General features: G+C 52.4%; 1 protein-coding gene across 2 annotated transcripts; it reads left to right on the top strand.

Moving 5' to 3' along the window:
* The first annotated feature begins 1,883 nt into the window (after positions 1-1,883).
* Positions 1,884-22,789, top strand: IGFBP5 (insulin like growth factor binding protein 5). Of its 2 annotated transcripts, none has more exons than XM_078071298.1 (5): positions 1,884-2,195; positions 2,638-2,994; positions 16,415-16,644; positions 16,857-16,976; positions 18,135-22,789. In XM_078071298.1, exons 2-5 carry the CDS (start codon positions 2,661-2,663, stop codon positions 18,264-18,266), a joined length of 816 nt encoding a protein of 271 aa, XP_077927424.1. In that variant the 5' UTR covers positions 1,884-2,195; positions 2,638-2,660; the 3' UTR covers positions 18,267-22,789. The 2 variants fall into 2 exon arrangements, with proteins under 2 accessions (XP_077927424.1, XP_035941231.1); XM_036085338.2 differs by having other exon boundaries at positions 1,909-1,944.

Raw genomic sequence — 22,789 nt, 5'->3', positions numbered from 1 at the left:
AATAACATGATCTCCCTGGTTCCTGAAATATTTGAACCAAATTTTTTGAATACTAATTCCCCCCCTACCTTTCCAAGCCCCCAGACGGAGGGGAGAAGCCATGCAAACAGGTCTTGCAGTTTGGGGGTTTTTTTTGGGGGGGGGGGAGTGTTTTGTTTTTGTTTTTGTTTTTAATTACTAAGTACAACTCCTCCTCCCTCTCCCAGCCAACACCTAAAACCCCTCTGGCAATATGAACAAAAGCACAACTTTAAGCTTTAGCCTCCTTTTAAAATGTGCCTTTCAGCAAATAGATAAGCAAGTAGAAAGATCAGGATCTGGGAATGTTAACAGCATACAGTGAGATGCTCCTGAACCAAACCAGCAAGAAAAATATTTTCTTTAAAAGCAGTCCTACAGAAAAAATTCTTATCATAGATAAGGGTGCAGTCTAGTGGCAAACTTCATGAAATGCAGCCCCTTTTTTTCCAAAGGAAAGGGAGAGCACTTCTAAAGAGACGAAGGAAATGTAAAAGGGGTGAATCCCACCCCAGGTCCTCCCAAATGGGGCGGCAAGGAGGAGTCATTTCTCTCTTATCCGGCTGTGAAGTCCACAGCCCAGCCATGTGGATTTCAGAAACAAAGGGAAATCACCACCTTCCTTCCTTTAAGACTTTAGCTTTCTTTCATTTTACTAAGGAAAGAAGGGATCCTATAGTGTTTGAAGAAGTTGCCTGAGGTTTCAAATAGAATAATAATGTCCCTGGTCAGGATCTCTTCAGAGCAAGTCCTCTGGTGCTGTCAGCTCTCAGTCCTGAGATATACCTGTGCGTGCCAGTCAACCTTAGAACAAGGTGCTCCTCTGGTCTGTCACCCATTCCCTCCAGAGATGTGGCCCTATCCAACAGAAATGCTCCAGTAAAAGAATGTGAAGGGAACGTATCGCTCCAATCTGCCTTCCTTCCATCCCAAAACTCTACACCAGGACACGTTAGGTCACCAGGCAAGATTTTCAGACTTAGCATCTTCTGGAAAGCGCTAGTCTCTGTAACTCACTGCTCCCTACAATGCCGTTGAATGAATATCCCTTCCCACAAGTACACACAACACAGATACCCACAAGCTTGAGCAAGCGTGCAGGCATGTGTGCGTGCGTGCGTACACACACACACACACACACACACACACACAGCTTCCCTGGGCCAACAATGGAACTGAAGGAAAGTGGCCACTTCTTGATCATATGACCAAAGACAGTCACTCCACACTCCACCGGCAAGAAAAATGCTCTTAATTAAATCCCCTTCCCCAGACCTTTAGGGGGAAAATCCAGTTTTGCCTTTTTTTTTTTTCTTTCTAATTCAGCCTCACTACCCTCAGCTGGCCATCCTATGCTAACACTCCCCTTCAAACACACACACACACACACACCCTCACATAGTAACTTAAACACTAGCAGACAGCCATTTCCCAAAGCTTGGGAAGAATTGTTTGGGTACTGTATATATCCACTTGGCTAATAAGAAAATGCTTCTCCCTGCAGCCTGGGCCTTGGCTAGTTAAGGGGTGGGAGGGAGGGGGAGACCGCGTTACTCTTCATTGTGTCCACCAGCTCCTCGAATTCTCCCTTCCACTCGCGCCCCCCACCGCCCCCCCCTTGTAGGCAGCCCAGCCCTGTCCCCCAAGCCCCTTTCTTACATTCCGGGGGGAGGGGGGCACTGTTCCGGGAGCGCAGGGGAGCCCCCGTGCGTCTAGAAGGCCTCTCCCCACCCCCACCCCGTGTGAGTTTGTACTGCAAAGCTCCTTGGCATCCTCGCCTGGGTTGGGTGTTGGGGAGCTCAAATAGCAGCTACAAACTGGCTGGCGGCCAGGGGCCGTCTATTTAAAAGCGCCTGCTCCACCGGAGCCCGTAGTCTCTTTGGAAACTTCTGCCGGGGGGAAAAGAGCTAGGAAAGGGGCAAATCGGTGTGGGGTTTTTTCTCTTTTCTTGCTCCTTTGAATTACCCCCTCTTCCGTTTGCACCCTTCTTCGAGCTTCACGCAGAACCTGCGGATTTCGAAGAGGTGGTGGCAGAGTGGGAGCAAAGAGGTGTTAGGGTTTGGGATTTTGGGGCTTTTTAAAAAATTTCTTGATTTCAACATTTTCCCCCACTCTCGCGGCCACCGCCGCCGCCTCTTACCTGTTCCTCGGCAGCCGCGCGCTGCAGGCAGCTGAAGGTTAGAAAGGAGCAGGGTGCATTTTAGATCTTAAACAAAATTTTTGAAGACAGACCCATTTTTTTCTCCCCCCACCCCCACCCCCTTCTCCTCCACAGCCTCCGAGCTCATTATTCCGGTGGTTGCTTTGGGGTGAACAATTTTTGGCTTTTTCCTCCCTGTAATTCTGAGCAGGTCTGGCCGGGGGGGTTGTTTCTCCGGCTTCCACTCCCTCCGCGTGCACCTGGCGCTGCTCTTTCCCCCCCAACCTGTTGCAAGTCCTTTAATCCTTGCAATTGGGACTTGCTTGCAGGCACCTCAGCCCTCCATCTCTCCCTACGTTTTGCAATTGTCTGGGGGAGGGCACCTGCTCTACCTGCCAGAAAAAAATTTTTTTTAATTTCTCCGGGCGCCCTCTTAGTCCCTTTCTCCCTAAACGCTCGCTCTCGTGCCCCGCCCCAAGGTAAAGGGGAAGACTCGGAGAAGATGGTGCTCACCGCGGTCCTCCTGCTGCTGGCCTCCTGTGCGGGGCCGGCCCAGGGCCTGGGCTCCTTCGTGCACTGCGAGCCCTGCGACGAAAAAGCCCTCTCCATGTGCCCCCCCAGCCCCCTGGGCTGCGAGCTGGTCAAAGAGCCGGGCTGCGGTTGCTGCATGACTTGCGCCCTGGCCGAGGGGCAGTCGTGCGGCGTCTACACTGAGCGCTGCGCCCAGGGGCTTCGCTGCCTCCCCCGGCAGGACGAGGAGAAGCCGCTGCACGCCCTGCTGCACGGCCGCGGGGTTTGCCTCAACGAAAAGAGCTACCGCGAGCAAGCCAAGATCGGTGAGCGCGCTCAGTGTGCCAGTCAGTTACACGGCGCAGGGCCGGGGAACACGGGACAGGCTGGCCCCGCGCGCTTGGCCCAGCAAGTGGCTTGGAGCCGGGGTGTAGCCCGGGAGGAGGGCGGGGAGGGTCCTTGCACTTCGGAATTGGAGCCTGGCGGATCCAGCTACCCCGGGGCTGCTTTCTTAGCCGAGCCTCTCCCTCTCGCGGCTTTCGCTCCTTCTCCTCGCCCCTACCCCCACCCTTCCCTCCCCTCCCCTCCCCCTCCGTCTGCATACTGACTCCGAGCTGCATTCGGCCTCCAGGTCCAAACCCCCAGGTACTCAATTCCCAGTCTGAGAAGGTGCATGTTACATTTTCAACTCCCTCCTCCACCCACCCAATACGGTTTTTTTCCGAACTTGAAAAAAGAAAAAAATCTCTTTGTTAAAATACTGCTTTAACTAGGGACCTGGAGAGAGAGGCGTTACCGGTCTTCTGTGGTAATTCCACCTTTGTCCCTCCCAGCCCCTGCCCCTGCCCCCCACCAGTCGGTCCTGGCGAGTCTTTCCCTCTACCCCTACACGCACTCGCGCGCACACACACGCACAAACGCTTGAAAGCTAACGCCTTTAGGGTGGGGGCTTTGATGCCCCTCCCACGTGCACACCCATTGCTCTTGACTCGGTATGATTGTGGCACAGGGTAAAACATATTAAAATGCAAAATACCTTTTTTCCTTCCAGGAAGGGAAAAATTACTTTAGCACGCTCGGCGGCGGTGGGGAGGTGGGGGGGCGAGGGGGGGTGGGGAGAAATGGGAAAGAAGGGTTTCTGTTCCCCTGTTGAGTGTTCGTCCCTGAATCTAATTCCTTTTTCCCCCGCCCCAGTTCAGATTTTACCTAGGAGGAAAGGTGGATATAGGGGCAAGAAGGGATGTAGAACTCAGACATCCCAACTTCCCCGCCAGTGCTAATCTCCGCACCACCACCACCACCACCTCAGTCTTCCAAACCGGACCACAAGTGGGTGTGGTGTAAATGCAAGAGGGGCCCAGGAAACACAGAATGCAAAATCAACTGGGCGGAGACCGAAAAGCCGCGCTCCGGGAGCCTCCCCACCGCCTCCAAGTAGCCCCGCCCCCGGGTGGCCCCGCCCCCAAATTCTCTGCTGCTCGAGTCTAAGGTTTAAAAGGTTGATAGAGCTCCTCGTTCTGATCAGAACAGTTCTGACCCCGCTCATTAGAATGTGTTTCTTTTTAGACTTTCCTGATCTTACTTTTTTTTAAGTCTAATGAGCTGTACACAAAAATCTGGGCTCTGAAACGTCAACCTGGTTATTAGTCCTCTCCTAAAGGGGTTAAGACTTAGCTAAATAATGTTTTTTCGATGTAGTTTCTCACTGGGGCAATGTCCTTTTTCCCACCCATCCCGTCCATTAGGGCGTCCCAATATGAGTTTTCGTAACTACAAACTACACACTATCACGTAGGATAAGAGTGCGTCAGCGCTTGAGAAGCGGCAAAACTTTCCTGGGTCCAACCTGGATCCCCGCAAACCTTGCAGGGTTTGCCTGTCGCCTTCGGCCGCCCCCCGCTTTGCGAGAGGCAGTGGTCCTCCGGATTACAGCCTGCAAAAAAGGAACGGAGTGCAACGCGCAGGCCCCGGAGGCCCTAGAGGCCGGTTTGTGGAGTTATTTTTATTAAGAGCCACTTTTCAAAGGCGGTCCTGGCCGCTCTCATCTTGGGGGATGTGGATTTGGAAAAGCTTAGCAGGGCGGGGGGGCGGGGGGAGGAGTGGAGAAAAGGTATGAATCGATTTCCTGGCTTGGAAGAGAGCGCTCTGGGTAATAATCCGGTCACATCGAAAGTATGCAAGGTATCACTCAGCCGCTTTCTGGCCCGGCTTTTATTTGCCCAACCGTGTGGTTGGTGTGATGTGGTTGGTGGGGAGGGTGTGCGCGCAGGGCGCGCGCGCGCGCAATTGCTTGGAAGAGCAAATTGGCTCATCATCTAACTTTCCAGTTCAACGTAACACACACACACACACACACACACACACACACACACACACCGGCTTTTGTCCCAAGCAAGATGCCCTTTAGACTTCTGCTGCCCATTCCTCAACCCCCATCTTCAGGGTGCCTCCTGGCGAACACGTAGTTGGCTTCCCGCCCCACCCCAGACTTTCTTGGCGACTCCACCCCGCCTTTGGCAGGTGCCTGACCGACCACGGTTGCAGGATGGCTACAAGAGCTGACCCCTTCCTCCCGGAAGATAGTATGGTAGTGGGCGCTCCGGGCTCGAGTCCTTCAACTCGAAAACCGTTGAGTAGGTCCCCAAAAAGTTGGAGATGGTGCAGAGACAGTTCATAAAGAGAGGGAAATGAACAGAGAGAGGGAGGAGAGTGTCGGCTCCCTTGACCAAAAATCCTGCTCCCCAACACCCCACCACCATGTCCCCCTACCAAAGTCAGCAGTGAGAAGTTGGATTCGCCTCTCTCTCCTGCGGTTGCCATACAGATATAGATACGGATAGGGATGATATATGCATATATATACGCACACATAAGTCAAAAGATATATGCGTATATAAAGAAAGATATATAGATACATATCTTTTTTTAACCAAAAGAAAAAGTGCATTTCCAGAATCCGAAACGGGGAGTCGAGGAGAGCGAGGTGGCAGGCAGCCAAAGCTGCTGGGAGGAAGAGCTGAGGGCCGGCGGGCGGAGACTGGTGTTTTGCTGGGCGCGTTGCTGAGCAACCGGAGAGCGAGTCCGCCCGCTAACTGGGTGCTGGGAGCGCGCCGAGCCCTGCATTTTATTTTGGCCAGTTCTGGGGCAAAGATAGATATAGAAACAGAGGGCAGTGTGTGTGAGGCTGGAGGGAGGCGGGAGACTGGAGTTATTTATTGAGCCAAGCTCAGTAAATATGGGTGAGCTGGGTCCAGTCAAGGAAGCACCGGGCTTTGCTTGGGCATTGTTTGCAGAAGGACCCTTGTGGCTTGCTGGGCAGGAGGGCGAAATACGTACTTGCCCTGTTCTGGGAGATCTCTCCTGAGCCCGTGAGACGTTAAGCTTGGGATACAGGGAGAAATGGGTTCTGAGTTTCAGTTCTGTCATTGAGAAATAAGAGAGAGAGGACAGAAAGTACACCCTGGGAACGAAAAAATATTACCTAAATAAAAACGAATTCGGCCTTTGCTTCTTTGAGGGGTTTGGCGTCCATCACCCTGGCATCCACTCCAAGCCTGGTCCAAATGCCATGTTGAAGTCAAGTCCCAGAGTTAGGTTTATTGGCCAAATTTGTGTCTGGGTTGAACAAGCTCATGGAAAACCAAAGGAGCCAGATTCCTTTCCCACCCGCACCCCCTCCCTTTGAAATAAGTCTTTGAGAGGCTGGCTGTGCCCTGAGCTAACCAAAGTGGGAGCGGGGAAGACAAGAGACCGAGACGGTGCTTTTAACTTGACTTCTCTTGCCTCCCGCCCCCTCTTTCTGCTGTGTCAGCTCAGACTGCAAGGGCAAGGACAGTTGGCCACAGTGAGAGCTCATTTTCTTTCCATATTTCTCTTTTCTTCTCCCTCCCACTCCCCCGCCCCTTCTCTATCCCCTAGCTCCAGGGCATTCCCTGAGGGCTCGAGTTTTAGGCCAGAGCTGCTGCCAGTTAGTGCTGGGGCTTGGGTTGGATTTGAAGGGCAGGTGGGTTTGCAGCTGCAGAGGGAGGACCCGGCTGACCTAGGAGGCAGAGGTCACCATGAGGGTTACAGCAAAGGGCATGGGAGCAGGAATCCCAACAGAAGCCCTGGTCCCCTTAATAAGGGGTGGGGGGAGGGGGCTAGCAGGAAAGGAAGGTGATTTTTGTCTGTAGTTTTTACTTCGTACCTGAGCAATGCCTTTGAAACTTTGGGTTATTTAATGCGTAAAACATAGAACTCTGGAGGAGGGATCCACATACTCTGAGCCCACTGCATTGAGAAACTGGAAGAACTCCATAAACAGACCAGGTACCAGTGAGGGACCAACAGGGAGCAGAAATGAAGAGGGTGGGAGAACAGATGTGGTGAGAGACGAGGAGGCAATGTGGAGGGGTTTTGTTTGAGTTTTTGTTTTGCATTTTTACTATGTTGGTCCAAAAGTTGCAATCCCCAGAGAGCATCCTTAAATGGCAATCTGGATATGTTTTCCAAAACAATAAGATTTATTACATATTTGCAAAAATAAATAAGGAAATAAACAAGGAAGCCAGGTCTAAGCTTCTACTACCCACTGCCCCATATCCAGAGGATCTCTCATTTTTGTTTCCAGTTCCATTTTTTTCCACGATTTCTATTATGATGCCTTTTTTTTTTAAATATAAATCCAGAGGAGCTACCGAAAACCTCTATGAGAGACAAAGTGGCTTTTCCTACCTAGCCACTTGGCTCAGCTTAGTCCTAGTGTCTCCCCAGGAATGGTCTACGTATTAGCCAAAGAGTGTTAATGCTGGAAAGAACCCACAGATCGTAGCACTCAAAGTGACCATTTTACAGATGACAACACTGAGGCGGAGAGTGCAGAGTTACTTGTTCAAACTTAGGTGCAGAATTAGCAGCAGAGTCAGGGCTAGAACTCAGTCTTACCGTCCTCTTGATTCCACACCCATGCGTCTATCCCGGCCTTTCTTCACTAGTCACTAGGGCTCTCGCCAGGGCCCGGCCTAACTTGCCAGGAGGCCTTCAGCAAATATGGCCCAATGCTGTCTTCCCATAGTGGGGGTTGTGAAGAAGAACTGGGGGCTCAGAACTTGGAAGTGCTGTCTTTTAAGGGAAGAAGTAACTTGGCCCCAAAGTGGAGAATGCAACACCCTTTTTATTTTCAATCACACTCTGTTGCATCCCTTTTCCTACACAGTCTTGGAAGCAAGACTGGCTTAGGCTAGTGGTTTAGTGAGGGATGGGGACAAGGAGGGTGGAAAGGGACGGTGCTGAGCCCAGGCTTCGGGTCCATGTACTAAACCTCCTTTCCTGAACTGCAGGGAGCTCTGCCAATGTGGGAAGGCAGGCAGGCCCTCTGGCCCACTGTGTAGAAGGAGAACATGGCCCAGAAGCAGCCAGCTTCCCATGGCAACCAGCCTCCACCAGCACAGGCCTTTCATGGAGTCAGTCGAGCAGGATGAGGAGACCTGAGCTCCGGGGTGGGGGGTGGGGGCAGAGTAGGAGGGGGAGAGGAAACCACAGGCCCCCAGGCCCCAAGAGTTGATAAGGAAGAGAGCAAGAAAGTCACTGGGTTTGGGAACATACGCAGGTATGTCAGCCATCTTTCCAAAGGAGAAGAGAGACAGGCCTCCTGATTACAGCTGGGGGCCTCAGATGGATTCCAGGAATTGTGGAAAGCCAAGAGCCATATGTTACTATATCCTGCAGCCAGGGCTGCTCCTTGCTTGGGGGATTCTTAAGAGGGAGGCAGATCAGACCTCCTCCCAATAGGTTAGACCTGCCAGGTGCACCCTGGGGGAGTTTTAATATAAAGAGGTTAGTTTCCTCATTTTTCATCCCTCCACCTCAACCATCAGACACCGCCTTCCCTTGCCAAATCCTGAGGCAAGGCCCAGACCAAATTTGTACTCAGAACCTGGCGTTCTTTGACCTTTGCTGGTTCACACAGGTGATTTAGGTGGGCTCTAGTTATCCTGAAGCATTCAGATTGTACCATTACACCTGAACTGAGTATCCTCCACCTTCTCTTTGTCACCCCACTGAAGAGGACTCTCATCCCAGACCCTTTAGAACAGCACTGGCCAGCTGAAATCCAATACAAGCCACACATATAATTTCAAATTTTCTAGTCACCACATTTTTTAAAAAGGCAAAAAGAAACAGGTGAAATTCATTTTAACCATATTATTTTAATTCAATATATCCAAGATATTATCATTTCTACATACACTCAAGCAGTTACAATGAGATATTTTACGTTCTTTCTTTCATATGAAGTCTTTGAAATCTGAGGTATAGTTTGCATTTACAGCACATCTCAGTTTGGACACTAAATTTTCATTAAAAATACTTGATCTGTATATTTAAGTTTCATACAATTTACAGTTGAAAAACTAGATTCATACACCTGAGTCGTTCCAAACACACCCGGAAAGTTTCCAATGACCACACTGAGTATTAGTTTTTAAATTTAAATTAATTTCAATGAAATAATTTTTTTTAGAGTGGGGGGCAAAGGGAGAAGGAGAGAGAGAATCTTAAGCAGGATCCACACCCAGCAAAAGCCCGACGCGGGGCTCGATCCCAGAACCCTGAGATCATGACCTGAGCCGAAATCAAGAGTCAGACGCTTAACCAACTGAGCCACTCAGGGGCCCCTAAATGAAATAAATTTTTAAATTCAGCCCCACTAGCCACATTTCAAGCTTGAATGGCCACATGTGGCTAGTAGCCACCCAACTGGAAAGCGTAGACGCCACCAGCAAGCACCGCCCCCCCAACCTGAGAAAGGAAGTAATGTCTGCTCTCTCCTCCTGCCCTGAAGGGTCCAAAAGGAAGAGTCTGAATCTGGATTGCCAGACACCACAAGACTCTTGTTTGACCCCCAGCAACTCTCTTTTCTTAGGGGGACTGGGGAAGAGTTCTGGCTGCCTGCTCCCTGACACGCGCTTCTGGTCATCCTGGACCATTCTCAGGAAAGGTGGCTGCCTAATTGTAATGTTCTGAATGGACCGCGATGAGTCATGAGTTGGAAACGTAGCCAGTTCAGACAAAGGGCCAAGTGCTTCCTCTCCCTCTCCCCCTTCTCCATTCAGAGGCTGCTTTCCACCTAGTCCCTCCATTCCCTTCTGGTTTGGGGTGTATGTGAGGACCAGATAGAGATGTTTCTATTGAGCATGCTCTACCTTCCCCAGCTCTAGAGAAACCCAGCCAGAGATACTCATCTTGGGAGTCGGTACGTAAGTGTGTATTTCTCATGTGTAAATGTATCACCAGCTGCCTCCCAGAGATCAAGAAATGTGTACCGGAGTCGAAACCCTCAATCCTCCTTTGGCCCTAGGGGAGAAAAATGAGGGGGATCCTTTCTTTACCTCTGTTCCCAGGACAGTGGGAGATGTGTGAGCGAGACCCCAGCCTTTCGTTCTGGGGGAGTGTCACCAACTTGACAGCAGCCCTACCTATGCCATCAAGGGCAGTGGGTCACCTTTTCTCTCCCCATCTTTTGGAAGGAAACCTAGTGCCTTAATGCAGCATGAAGGAATGCCATTAGACAGGGGGATACTTCTGGAGGGAGCTCTCTAGGTGGGGACTGGTTCCTCTCACCTGGGGTTGGCAATCCGACTTTCTGGTAGTCTGACTCTTACTCTGACTGTTTACCCACCATGCTATATGGTGTCTCTATTTCTCTGCTTAGGGTAGAGATGTTACATACCTACGTTGGCCAACTTCACTGTTGGTTTAGAGCACCTGAGTACATTAGTTTTCCTGGCCTGAAACGGGGTGGGGGCTGGAAAGGAGCTCAGCAGGGTAAGCCTGTTGTCCTCATTGCCAGTCACTGAGGCTCTGCACCTGCTTCCCGCCTCTGCCATTCACCCCAAGTCAAACTTCCCCTCCAGTGTCTTCTTGCAACTGTTCCGTAGGATTACAGTTGTTTGGGTTTGTTTTCCTCTTAAAAAGACAGCGCTCCTTTCCTTCTCAGCCCATAATTCGTGTTAAAAAGAGCCCAGAACATGCACGTCTGTTACTGACCACAGAGGAAAAGAAAACAGTGTCTTCCAAGAGAGACTGGGGCAAGGCAGACACTGGCCAGGGATGGAATGGCTAGGAGGAGGCACACTGCAGTTCCCCTGGAAGGCTCAGCAGCCCCTCCCTACCGCCCTGTGCCCGTTCTCTTTATGCAAAGGCATGCACACACCGTGTCATTGATTCATTTGGCATCCACAGCTGGGAAACGGTCAGACTTCAGGAGACTGGAACACGTCTCACAATTTAAACAGTGAGCAGCCGATCCATCATTTCCCCGTAAGCTGCATGTCCTAGCAAAAAGCAGAAGGATGCAGGTTGGTGGGGAAGCAGGGCAGGGTGGGGAGGGGGCGCAAAGCATCTAGCCACAGCCCGGCGTGGATCAGTGCGCTCAGACCCGCTGTCCAGCAGGACTTTCTGCAGGGATGAAAATGCTCTCTATCTGCGCTGTCCAACTCAGCAGCCGCTCACCACTGTGGCTATGGGTCCTTGAAAAGTGCATAGAGCAACTGAGGAGCTAAATTTGTAATTTGATTTCATATTTATTCATTTAAGTGGCCACATGTGGCTAGTGAGTACTGTAATGGATAGCAGGACCTTAGATCAAAGAAGCCCTATAAACCCACGGGAGCCCCACTTGTTGGCGTACCCCTGAGACCCATTCCTCTGCTTCCCGGCTCCCTCGGCAGCAGCTACAGGCTTACAGGCAGGGGCATGAGTGAGGTGACCTCTCAAGGCATCCATGTAACTGTGATTTGCCCGAGTTTATGTTACAGATGCGCTTCTAGACCCACTTCTCTTTATCTCTCGAGGAAATCTGTGCATCTCTCCATTTGAAGATTATATACTGAATACCATACAATGGAGAGAAAAAGATAAATGACAAAGCTCCGCCCTTAGGAAGTTTACTGTTTAAATTCCACTGAAGGAGTAAGAATGAGAGCCGGAGGAGACCCAGCTCCCCTTTTCATTCCTTGTAGAGAGATTCTGGGCAAACCCATCTTGTCTCCTGGCTAGAAAAAGAGACTTTCCTCTCCCCAGGTCCAGGTGGCCTGGCAAAGCCCAACATTCTTCCTGAGCTGTGAATTCCAAGTACGCCTCGGTTTCTTCAATTTCCGTAAGCAACGTCGCAATATCTGGGCCACCCTGAGTTCTCTGAAGTTCGATGATGAGGTTAAGATAGAGTGGGAAACTACCACCAGCCCGGGACCAGGGTGTTAACGGTGCCAGGGCATGACTAAGAGCCCCAGGATGGAGGGTTAGATGGCAGGGGGCAACAGGTCCCCAACACCTCCATCACTGGACTGGGGAGCAGGATGGAATCAGAAGGCTTCTTAAGAGCATGTGCCTGCGTCTGCTGGCGCACCATCAGCCCCACCCCCCCCCAAGAAAGCAGCGACAGCCAGAGGGTGAGTGTGGACAGCATGGTGGTGCTTGGGTGGGAGGCGTGCATTGTACGCTCTGCTGTGAGCGGCACTGCCCACCCTAGGATGCCTCCGGGTCCATAGCAGCTGGGCCTACAGCCAGACACCCTCTGTGTTTGCTGGGACAGGAAAATGGCATAGTCCTCAGGCAGGTGTTCATGTGTGCCTGTGTGTGCCTCCGCGGCGGCTGGTGCAGCAGCGTGACCCGGGAGTGCCTCTGGAATGAAGGAGGAACAGCTGGCCACCCCGACGTGGCAGGGGCAGGGGCCATCAGAGAGCGGCTCGGGAGGCGGACCGGACTCAGAACCCACCCGAAAGGCGACCATCAGGACACTGTGGTAGCCCTCACTTCCTTGGTCTTTGGATGAGATCTCGGAATTCACGGGCCCTTGGAGGAGGGAACAATACTGAGCATTCCACATTTTCCATCTGCTACAGAATCCTTTCAAAATGACATCTAGAGATGGGAAGGGAGGCCCCGGACAGGTCTCTCTTCTACCCCAGATCACTTTTCAGCTGCAGATTAGAGAAGCAGCAGGGGGCTAGGCACAGGTCTGCCCTCTCCCCGCCATGAGCCTCTGCCTCTCACACCTGCCTTCACCCCGTATGTGGGTTTTTTCCAGTCCTCACCTGTCCATCCCCCTGACTCTTGAAATGCGTGCTGCAGACACACAGAAGGAGAGGATTTGGGTAGCTGTCAGAGAAGTCTGGGAGGGCAGCACGTAAGTCCCAGATCTTAAAATTGCCTACAGTCCCTAGAAGTAAGCACTGGGGACATGTTGCGTGGCCATCAGTCTAGTCTGCCACCTACTGGCCACGGGAGGTATTGACCTGTTTGTGCAACAGCTTCCAGAACCTCCTGCACTTTGAAGTTCCTTTGCTGTTCACGTGCAGGGCAACTTCACCAGGAAGTCCTCCCTTTTCATCTCGCCTAAATCCCCTCTGCAACCTTGGTCCATTTTCTCTCGATGAAAGAGCACAGGATCGCCTTTCTACATGCGCCTGCTTCTCTTATCTAAAATATAAACCCTGCCCAAATTGAAAGCCTATTTATGACTTGGCCAGGAAGCAGCTGAGTAGGGCTCGCTGGCTCTGGCATTCCAGCTCTGGTCTTACTTTCCAGCCATTTAGTCTTCGTAGCTCTGCACTGGCTTTGTGCTACGTTTCCACTGTCTCCGGAGCCTGCAGGGGACCACAAGACCCTGATGAGTATCCTCGATACTCCACTTTCCTGCCGCCTATGTAATAGGTCCCATGGGGTCAAGTGGCACCAAAAGCCAGGAGGCACATCAAAGCTTTAAGCCTGACCTTCGGAAGCAGCCAAAAAGCCTGTGAACTGGGGAAGGTATGCCCTCAGGAGCCCCACCTCTGTGAGGCTGGGGAAGGAGAGAGGGTATGCAGAAGTGCTTTGAGTTCCTTAAGGAACATACAGGAATCTACATCATTTTCCAGCATCAACATGTGCTTAGCCCCAAGGCCATACTTAAACACTTTCGGAGAAAAGAATAAGGTCAAAGAAAATTTGCTCCCAAGTTTACTGAACCACTGTTAAGAGCCCCATCCTCCTCCCAGGAAAAGTGAGTCAAGGTTAAGGGCAGCCCACAGCATTTCTTAGAAAAGGTCATAAAAGATGGAGGGTCTTGAGAAGAGCTGTTGGTACATGGAGTGCTGTGAGCCAGCATGCCTCCATCCCTGTCCCCCGAGGCTAGAGAGAGATGCCCCGTGAGAGGTGACGCCACATCTGGTGCACGACACCCTCTGACCAGAGGAGGAGGGGTAGCACCCCCGTTCCAGATGTCTTTAAGAACTAGAAAGAGCACTCTGAGATATGTTCATGGACTGTTCCTGCTTGGACACAGGGAGATGGACCCGACGGTCTATTGGAAGGATTCCAGGAGCTGGTACAGCCTGCCACTGGGAGTAAGCAGCTTCCTGGGATCCCCCCCATGGAAGAGGAGACTCCTGGAGCCCAGCCACACAGGTGCCCCTGAGGACAATTTGCTGGCCCTCCAGCTCCTCTAGGGGAGCCGCTCAGCCTTCTCACAGGTGCTGGTCAGCCCCTGGCCCTCCCACCCCCCCTTCACTTCATCTGCTTACAATCTTAATTAGGGAAGGGGCGTGACCACGCACCCCCAGAATGCCCCCCACCTTTCAAGGGCAACCATCTCTTGCCCTCTCTCCTACCAGTGGTCAACCACTTTTTCAGAGTCAGAATGCTTGGTGATGCCCAGAGAGGTTGAGTGAAGCATCTCAGATCACTCAGCAAGATGGGCTCAGCAGCCCTTCAGTCGGCTTTTCATCTCCACGCACCTCTCCCCAAAACCTGAGCCTCAGGTTTGGGCCTAAGTGCTAGATCACAGAGCCCTAGCCTTTCAGTTTTTACTGAGTCCCCCAAGCCAGCTCTGCTCCTCCCTGCACGCCACCCCATGCTAGCTTGTCCCACAACCAAGAAAAGTGGCTTTACTCCACATGTCACTCCTTTAGCTAACCCTTGAAGGCTCTCGTCCACCTACCAGGCACATCGCCATGCTGATTAAGGATCACAGTAGATTTCATGGAGTCAAGGCAAGGTGGGAAGAGGGAGGGAAAGACCACAAGTGGGGGATGGGTCCTGGCACTGAGTTTTGCTCAGAGAAAGCCTGCCCATTGCTCTGCCATTTGCTCTCTCCCCATCATCAACCTCTCCTGTGACTACTTCCCCTCCTCTCTGTGGATAAATATCTAAATCAGCTAACTACCCAAAACACTGCAGACCTGTGGAGACTTCTTCAGGGCGGGGGAACTTCCCTGCCAGGGCCTTAAAGACCGGATACCTGTTCAATTAAGTTTGACAAATCCCAAGCCAACAGACAAACAGGTGCTCAGGTGTTTCCTGCCACCTGCCGTCCTGACCGGGTTAGGCCAGGTCCCCAAACGCCTCCCTTACCCCACACCTGGAACTTCCCCTGGAGAGAGGGTTCCTGCCCCTGGGGACACAAAACAGGGTCTTCTCACCAAGATTCTCCTTCCCTGTGCATCCCCTCATCCCCACTTCCTTGGATCCCTCTCCTTCTATTCCCCATCCCAGGGCCTTGTCATCGTGGCTCCTGGAGAGCCCAGTGAGTGGAGTGGGTGGAGAACAGGATTTTTCTTCATCTCATTTGAGTAACTCGGGGTCACTCCAGAGCCCTTTTCTTCTCTTTCTAAAATTTGAAAAGAGGCAATGAACACAGGCTGCCCTGCCCCTGCCCACCCCACCTTGCACCTGGCCTCAATGTGGGCATCCTGGCCACGTCCTGCCCACCTGGGAAGAGCAATGGAGCCTTCCCCACTCAGTCTGCCAAGGCCGGCGGGTCAAGGAGCTGAGAGGAGAATGGGGGGCCCAGAGAAGGGTGCCCAGGAGATAAGAATGTACTGGAAGTCTGTGGATGGAGAAAAGGCCAGGGGGTGGAATTTTCAGATCAACCAATAAATGAACAAAGTCCTACTTCTTTAAAGGTCATAAGTCAGCTAAGTATAGACTGTCACCAAGTCTCTCCTATATATAACTGCTCCAGCCCCAGCCAGCTGCCGGCCTCTCTTGGCCTGGAGCTGAGTTCTGTTCCAGCCTCCGAGGGCCCAGAGCACAGAGCCAGCCTTGAGCCAGAGCAGAGCCAGGTCCCCCCACCCACACTGCACCCCTCCAGGCCCCACGTGTCTGGCTCTCTCAGGTCCCCTCCTCTCCATGATGCTCCCCACCACCCTGCTAGTCTAGATCCCAAGGACCCTCCTGCTTCCGTTTCCCAAGTCAAAAATCTATCTCAGCTCCAACAATCCTGGAAGCACAAAGACCCCACTTGGGGATAGACTTGGCCTCTCCTGGCCACGCTGGGCTGTCGCCTATTTTCCTCCATCAGCCTGCATCTCTAGCTCGTGCTCTTCTTGGCAGCCCAACCCCAGCCACTGCCTCGGCTACCTAGCCAGCCCCACAGCAAGCAAGCCCCTCACCAGCGGCTGAGCACCCCCAGAGGCCACTTCCCTCCTACTATCCCCTTCCTGCCTCCAGAATGTCCTGTCCCTCCTGTCATACTGGCCCTCATTTATCAGCCTGACCTTTTCAATCCCGTTCCACTCCGCGAAGTCTTCCTAGATTTGCTCCACTGGACTCCAGTCATACCAGCAACTCTCCAGCACTTGTACGAGTGCTGACTCCTACGTCCTCCTTCTTTCCCTGCTTTCCCCCGGTCTGGGAAGCTCCCGGAGGGCAGACACCCTCCGAGCCTCAGGCTCTGCCCTTGTGGCTCAGCCCCAGACACTGACCCTCTGCCTCCTTCTCCTGCAGAGAGGGACTCCCGTGAGCACGAGGAGCCAACCACCTCCGAGATGGCAGAGGAGACCTACTCACCCAAGATCTTCCGGCCCAAGCATACCCGCATCTCCGAGCTGAAGGCCGAGGCCGTGAAGAAGGATCGCAGAAAGAAGCTGACCCAGTCCAAGTTTGTGGGGGGCGCTGAGAACACTGCCCATCCCCGGGTCATCTCTGCACCTGAGATGAGACAGGAATCTGAGCAGGTAAGTCTCACGGAGTTTGCAAACTTTGCACACTTTCTACACCCAGAGTGCAAGACAGGTACAAAGGAGGAGAGATCTTTGGGAGCGACTAGTTGGAACAAAATTCTCCATAAACCCTCGGGCCCCCAGTGCCCTGGGCCGTGCATTCTACACATAGAGGTGCTTTCCCCTCGGGTCCTGCCGTGTCTCTCACCCCTGCCGTACTCACACAGGGCCCCTGCCGTAGACACATGGAGGCTTCCCTGCAGGAGCTCAAAGCCAGCCCGCGCATGGTGCCTCGTGCCGTGTACCTGCCCAACTGTGACCGCAAAGGATTCTACAAGAGAAAGCAGGTACGCCCCCGTCCCCCGCACCCAAGTTCAGAGGGCTCCTGAAAGTGGCACTTGCCAGAAAACCTTTACCTCTAAATGCTTACGATTTCTGTCATTAACAATAGTGTTTCCTGAACCTCCAATATCCACGCAAGTACCACAACCAGGAGTTTCCCCGTTCCCTCCTGTACTATAATCTGCTTCCGTTTTAGTGATCCACCTTACTTACGTGAATTCATTTAAAAAGGAAACGATATCACCGTGTCATTTCACATGTTGTATGTGCTATTTTCTGATAAACACACACATAAGTATATGCACAGAGATAATGACTTCAAAACAAATTTTCAGCAGGTACCACCTGAAATAATCTACCTTCCATTCACAGCCAGACTACCCTTTGGGCAACACTATTGTGGGTTAACCAGTAATACTTAGCCTATTCGAGTGGTACCCATGACCTTAGGCCAGTGGTTCTCCCAGTTCCTGGAGCATCAGAATCACCTGGGAGGCTTGTTAAAACACTGATTGCTGAGTCCCACCCCCGAGTTTCAGGGATGGACTCTGAGAATTTTGCGTTTCTAACAAGTTCCCTCCCAGGTGACCCTGATGCTCCATAAGGATACCCTTCGTCTAAGTTGGGGTCAAGAGCCAGATGGCCTTGAGTCATTTGTTGGCTCTCCCACTTATGAGCTGCGTCCTCCTTACCTAGTTATTTAATGTCTCTGCCTCCAGTCTCGCATGCAAAATGATAATTGTACCTGTTGTCCTTATGCAATTATGAGGGATTATGGATTAATCTTTGTAAAGCACTTAGAACAGTCCCTACTCTGTAGGAAGTGTTAAGTAGTGTCTGGTACCTGATAAAGCTGTAGAAATGATGCATCATCATCATCACCATCATCATCATCACCACCAGATCACGTAGCTATATGGAGAATACCAAGTTGGAGGACCCTGAATGGGTGACATAAAAGAGATTGTAAGAGCTAGCCACGGGCAGACTGTCTAAATGAGCATTTCCCCCTGGGGCCATCCCCCATGCAGGGGGCATACCAGAACCCCGATAGTTGGGGCGGGGAAGACAAGGAGCAGGGCCAGAACAGGGGCCAGGCAAGAGCAGAGTCCGGGGCGGGGGGGCACAGCCATCCTCACTGCCTGTCGCTCTCCCCACCGCAGTGCAAGCCTTCCCGTGGCCGCAAACGTGGCATCTGCTGGTGCGTGGACAAGTACGGGATGAAGCTGCCAGGCATGGAGTATGTCGATGGGGACTTTCAGTGCCACACCTTCGACAGCAGCAACGTTGAGTGATGCGTCCCCTCCCCATCCTTCCCCCGCCCCCTCCCACCCCCAGCCCCGACTCCAGCCAGCACCTCCCTCCACCCCAGGACGCCACTCATTTCATCTCATTTAAGGGAAAAAACATACATATATCTATTTGAGGAAACTGAGGACCTCGGAATCTCTAGCAAGGTCTCAACTTTCAAACCGACAACAGCAGAGATGCAAACAGCTAAGGAGACCCCCCCTTGAAAATGGTTTTCTTTTTGAGGCAAGTTGAATGACAGGGAGGGAAGGGAGGAGGAATGAGAGAGAGAGAGAGAGAGAGAGAGAGAGAAGGGACACGTGTAGAGGAGAGGGGGAGACAAACCGAATTTCGAAGAAGGAAAGAAGAATGTGGGCAGGAAGGAAAGATCCCCGGGACCATGGCTGGACCAACCTTGTCGTGTCCAGCCCTGGCCTGAGTTGGGAGATGTTTAGGCACTGGAAGGTATGGCCCAAGGTGTGGCATTCTATGGCACCCTTGAGGGTTTTGGTGGATTGGTCACAGGGGGAGAAAGGAAACGACGGAAGGGGTCAGTGCCTCTCCTGGACCTGATCTCCACCTCCAGCCAGCAAGCGCCCGGCTTGACCCCGCCCCTCCTCCCCCTCCCCCGGCAGAGGGTTCTCCCTCCCCAAAACTTATGAAAACTAAAATGCATTCCATTCCTCTCAAGACAAAGCAAATGAATAACCGAGTGCTATTAGATAGATAGGTTTTCCGAAGCAGATACACAAAGATGACGTATGTGTGCGTACTTCAGTCCCCGTGCAGACTTTCAGAAAGCAGTACGCTCCCCGAGTGGAGAGACTTGCTCTTCCGAGGTGACTAGATCACGCCCACATGCGTGGTTCCAGCCCCTTGTGGCACTCCATTCACTACTAGCACGGCCTCTCTGGGGGAGGATAGGCTGAAATAAATGCGGCCTCGTACGGACTTCTCTATGAGGCTCCATGTAGTCATATATAAGGCATATACATCTATGTTCTTTCTTTTTTGCTTTCTTCCTTCCTTCCTTCCTTTCTTTCAAAGGTTTGCATTAACTTTTCATAATTCTTCTGGGGGCACTGAGGAGCTTCCTCATTCTGGGAAAACCAAGAAAATCCATATTCTTCTAACACACTCCGTAACTGCGGTTTTGCCAGCCCCCCAGGAGCGGCAGACCCAAGCCCTCGGCGGGCCACGGTGTTGGACTCCTTCACAATTTCCCGGGTGCGGGTGCGTCCGTAGGAACCACCCAGCCAGGTAGATGAGGGTGCTCCGTGGGGCACCCCCCCACGTCCCCAGCACCTCTTGAGTTAGCCTTTAGACCCTCTGGAAGTCACCGGCTCTGGGCCCTGCACCAAAGGAGCACATCAGGTCCAAGTCTGACCCCCGGGGCCTGCCCAGCCTTTTCCTTTCAACGAGGCAGAACCTGCATTTTGAAGCCGGCAGAGCAGGAGAGAGGCTGAAGTGAGAGATGGCAGCGAGCAGGATGGAAGTGAACGGGTTTAAATACAGGGAAATGGTAAAAGCGATTTCGCAGGCCAGAGTAGAGGGAGTGGGGGGACGGGGCTGGAGGGACGGCGGGGGACTGCCCCGTTCTAGCTTTGGAGCAAAGCAACAGAAAGTGGGACAAAGCCAAGAGCAACTTCTTGGCTCCCCACCCTCTAAGTCCTTTGGGATTCAAGAGGACAGAAAGAGGAGAATGGGGGTGCAGTTTCTCAGAGAGAAATGAGCTGACTCCAGGCCTGGGAGCCGGGGAAGGTGGGTAACGTTAGGTGGGTTCTAGAACCTAGCCACTGGACAGGAGCAAGAATCGGCACAGGCTGTCTGTGCCTTTGGAGGGACAAGACCATGCATGCAGGTGGCCACCTTCACCCTGCAATGAAGGACTGAGGACAGAGCCTTTCAAGCTCTTCATGTGACCCCGGGCCAGTGCAGGCTTTCTCCCTGGGATAGAGGATGGAAGAAAGGCCCAGGACAGATGGATGCCCCGACGGTGCTGTCATTTGCCAGCCAGATTCTGAACCAAGAAAATTCCCGACCCCGCTGACTTCCTCAACAAATCGGCAGCCACAGGGCTGTCCTCGGAGGCCAGAGATAGCCTGCCCAGGAAGGGGGCTTGGACACTGGCAAAGGAGACCCCTCCTCGCTGAGAACACAACTCTCTCCGCTCTTTCCTGATGGCGTGACACCGTAGAGACCACTCTAGCACCGGACTTGGGGCCATGAGGAGGGACAGCGGAGAAGCAAACAGATTTCAGCTGGTGGGAAACTTGCAGCTACGGAACTCGGCGGGGGGGAGTCTTCTGCCCCCCCGACAGGACAGTTGGCTGGGACAGGAGAGATGGTCGATTGTCATAGGACAAAAGGGCCTGATGGGGCTGGCAGCCATGAGGACTTACTCGACCTGCTGCGTCCGTGTGCCCCATCTCTCTGCACGACTGTCCCCAAACCCCCGACTCACATTTCTGTGTCTTAGGCCAGTATTGTAAACCTTTCCCACTTCACTCTTCTGTTTGCCCATTCTTTCTGTGGATCTTGAGCAGTCATCTAACTGGGATCTGCCACGTGGATACTGGGGTGCCATTCCCCCTAAGAAAAGACTGAGCCAGGAATCGCATACCCCACCCCACACCCCTCCCAAGGCCCCTGTTCCTGAGAGGGGCTCTCTCTTTTCTCCCCTGCTGTTTAGTGGACTCTGAATGGGTGTCTGCCCCTTCCTTCGGCCCTTTGCAGTCAGCCATGAGGTGGGGAAGAGTAGGGCTGGTGTAACTCCACCAGTGTCTTTGGGTTTCCAAAGTTCATGCTGACTCCCCCAAATCTGTGAGTGCAGTACTTGCAGTGACTCTGCTCAGCTGGCCACTCCCTAGAGGACGCTGGACCTTCATGACGGATGAGACTAACCTCCCAAGAGGAAGGCCTGACCTGGGGAGGGAGTCATGGAGGAAGATGGAGCGTCCCCGGAGCAGGGCAGAAGGGGAGGCTGGTGGGAAGTGCTGCGAACTGGGATCCTGAGCAAGGATCTTCTTGACTCCAGGCCTTAGGCTCTGGAGTTTTCTGTGGCCTCAAGACTAAATGTTGTCCCACCCACCCACCCAGCCAGCAGTGGGCCTCTTCCCATCCCCCTTTGACTCATGCCTCACTCTAGCAGGGAGCCGATTACCTGTCCTCCCCACCGCTGCCAGGTGATTGAGGGAGGCCTCACCAGGACTGATCCTCCGTCCCCCAGAGCTTCCCTACCCACCTGGGCAAAGCAGGGCATCCGGGACAGAAGAGACTCTAAAGTTTCTCAGACAGCCAGGCCTGGACAGACAGGCCTGGGGACATTCAACCCCCCCACAGGGGAGGACGGGAGGCCCAGGAGGCCCCATGTGGTCTACCTCCTGTCTCCTCACCCATTTTCCCATCACCGTCTCAGTGGTCTCCATGGTAATCCTGCAGGGTCAGCCCCCTCCCCTGGGGAGGTGGGCCCGCCCACGGCTCGCCCACCACCTAGCTTCTTGGCAGCCACATGGCTACCACGCCCCTCTCAAGGGGGCCCGGGGCTGCCCCTCTCCATCTGTTCAGCCCCCCCACCCCCAGAGGTCTGTGGTGCAGGTGGGAACTTCAGAGGGACATGGGCCAAGGAGAAGCAAGCCTTGGGCTCAAAGAGGACATTTTTGGAGAAAGGAGGCTAAGTTTTGAGAAGTGGTGGCAAAGGGGATGGGGACTTGCCAGCCAGCCACCTGGGCGTTGTACTGTCTTTATTTTTAAAACCACTAAAGTGCAAGACTTACTTTTGCACTTTTCTCCACTTTTGTTTTCTCCTAGGTTTTTGTTTCTTTTTATAAACATATTTTCTTGGTTTTCTAATGGAGTATATCTCTTAGCCCTTCTCACAGACTCTGGCCCCCTCTCTAACTCCTCGCTCTGGATGGGGAAAGGGAAGGTGGAGCGCATCAGCCGCCTGCACCGTCCCCACCCCCAACTTCTCTGGTCCCCCCCACCACCAGCCTGAGTCCCCAATCTCCCACCGCCACCACCACACAGTAGCCCACAGGGATAGACAGTTGTCAGACAAGATTCCTTCAGATTCCGAGTTGCCTACCGGTTTTTTTTTTCTTTTTTGAAGACAGCAATAACCACAGCACATATTACTGTAGCTCTCTGTAGTCTTACGTACGTACATATCTTAGCTCTATTCTCTCCCTTTGTTTTGTTTTCAACTTTTTTTTTAATAAATGCTCATAATCTTTACTGGTGAAAAGGATGAAAAAATAAATCGACAAATAAAACCAGTTTGTGGGGGAAAAAAAAAAAGCAGAAAAAAAAAAATCACCTGAATGCAGAGGGGCTCGCCTCCCGTTTAGCATTTTGTACCTGAGGAAATAAAAAAAAAAAAAAAAAAAAAAGCCAGAGGATCTCACGTTTTATTAAAAAAGTGAAGATTGCTGTATACTATTTATTCAACTTATAATTTATGTTACTCCTTGATCTTTGTCTTTTGTCATGACAAAGCATTTATTTAATAAAGTTATGCATTCAGTTA

The sequence above is a fragment of the Halichoerus grypus genome, chromosome 4 (assembly GCF_964656455.1).
Source record: "Halichoerus grypus chromosome 4, mHalGry1.hap1.1, whole genome shotgun sequence".
Lineage (NCBI taxonomy): Eukaryota > Metazoa > Chordata > Mammalia > Carnivora > Phocidae > Halichoerus > Halichoerus grypus.
The sequence above is the reverse complement of the archived record's forward strand: the minus strand, read 5'-3'. Positions and strand labels throughout refer to the sequence as shown.

Coding starts and splice junctions, on each gene's coding strand:
- IGFBP5 (XM_078071298.1), top strand. CDS start 2,661: ATGGTGCTCACCGCGGTCCTCCTGCTGCTGGCCTCCTGTGCGGGGCCG. Junction 16,645..16,856: donor TGAGACAGGAATCTGAGCAG/GTAAGTCTCACG, acceptor GTACTCACACAG/GGCCCCTGCCGTAGACACAT. Junction 16,977..18,134: donor GATTCTACAAGAGAAAGCAG/GTACGCCCCCGT, acceptor TCCCCACCGCAG/TGCAAGCCTTCCCGTGGCCG.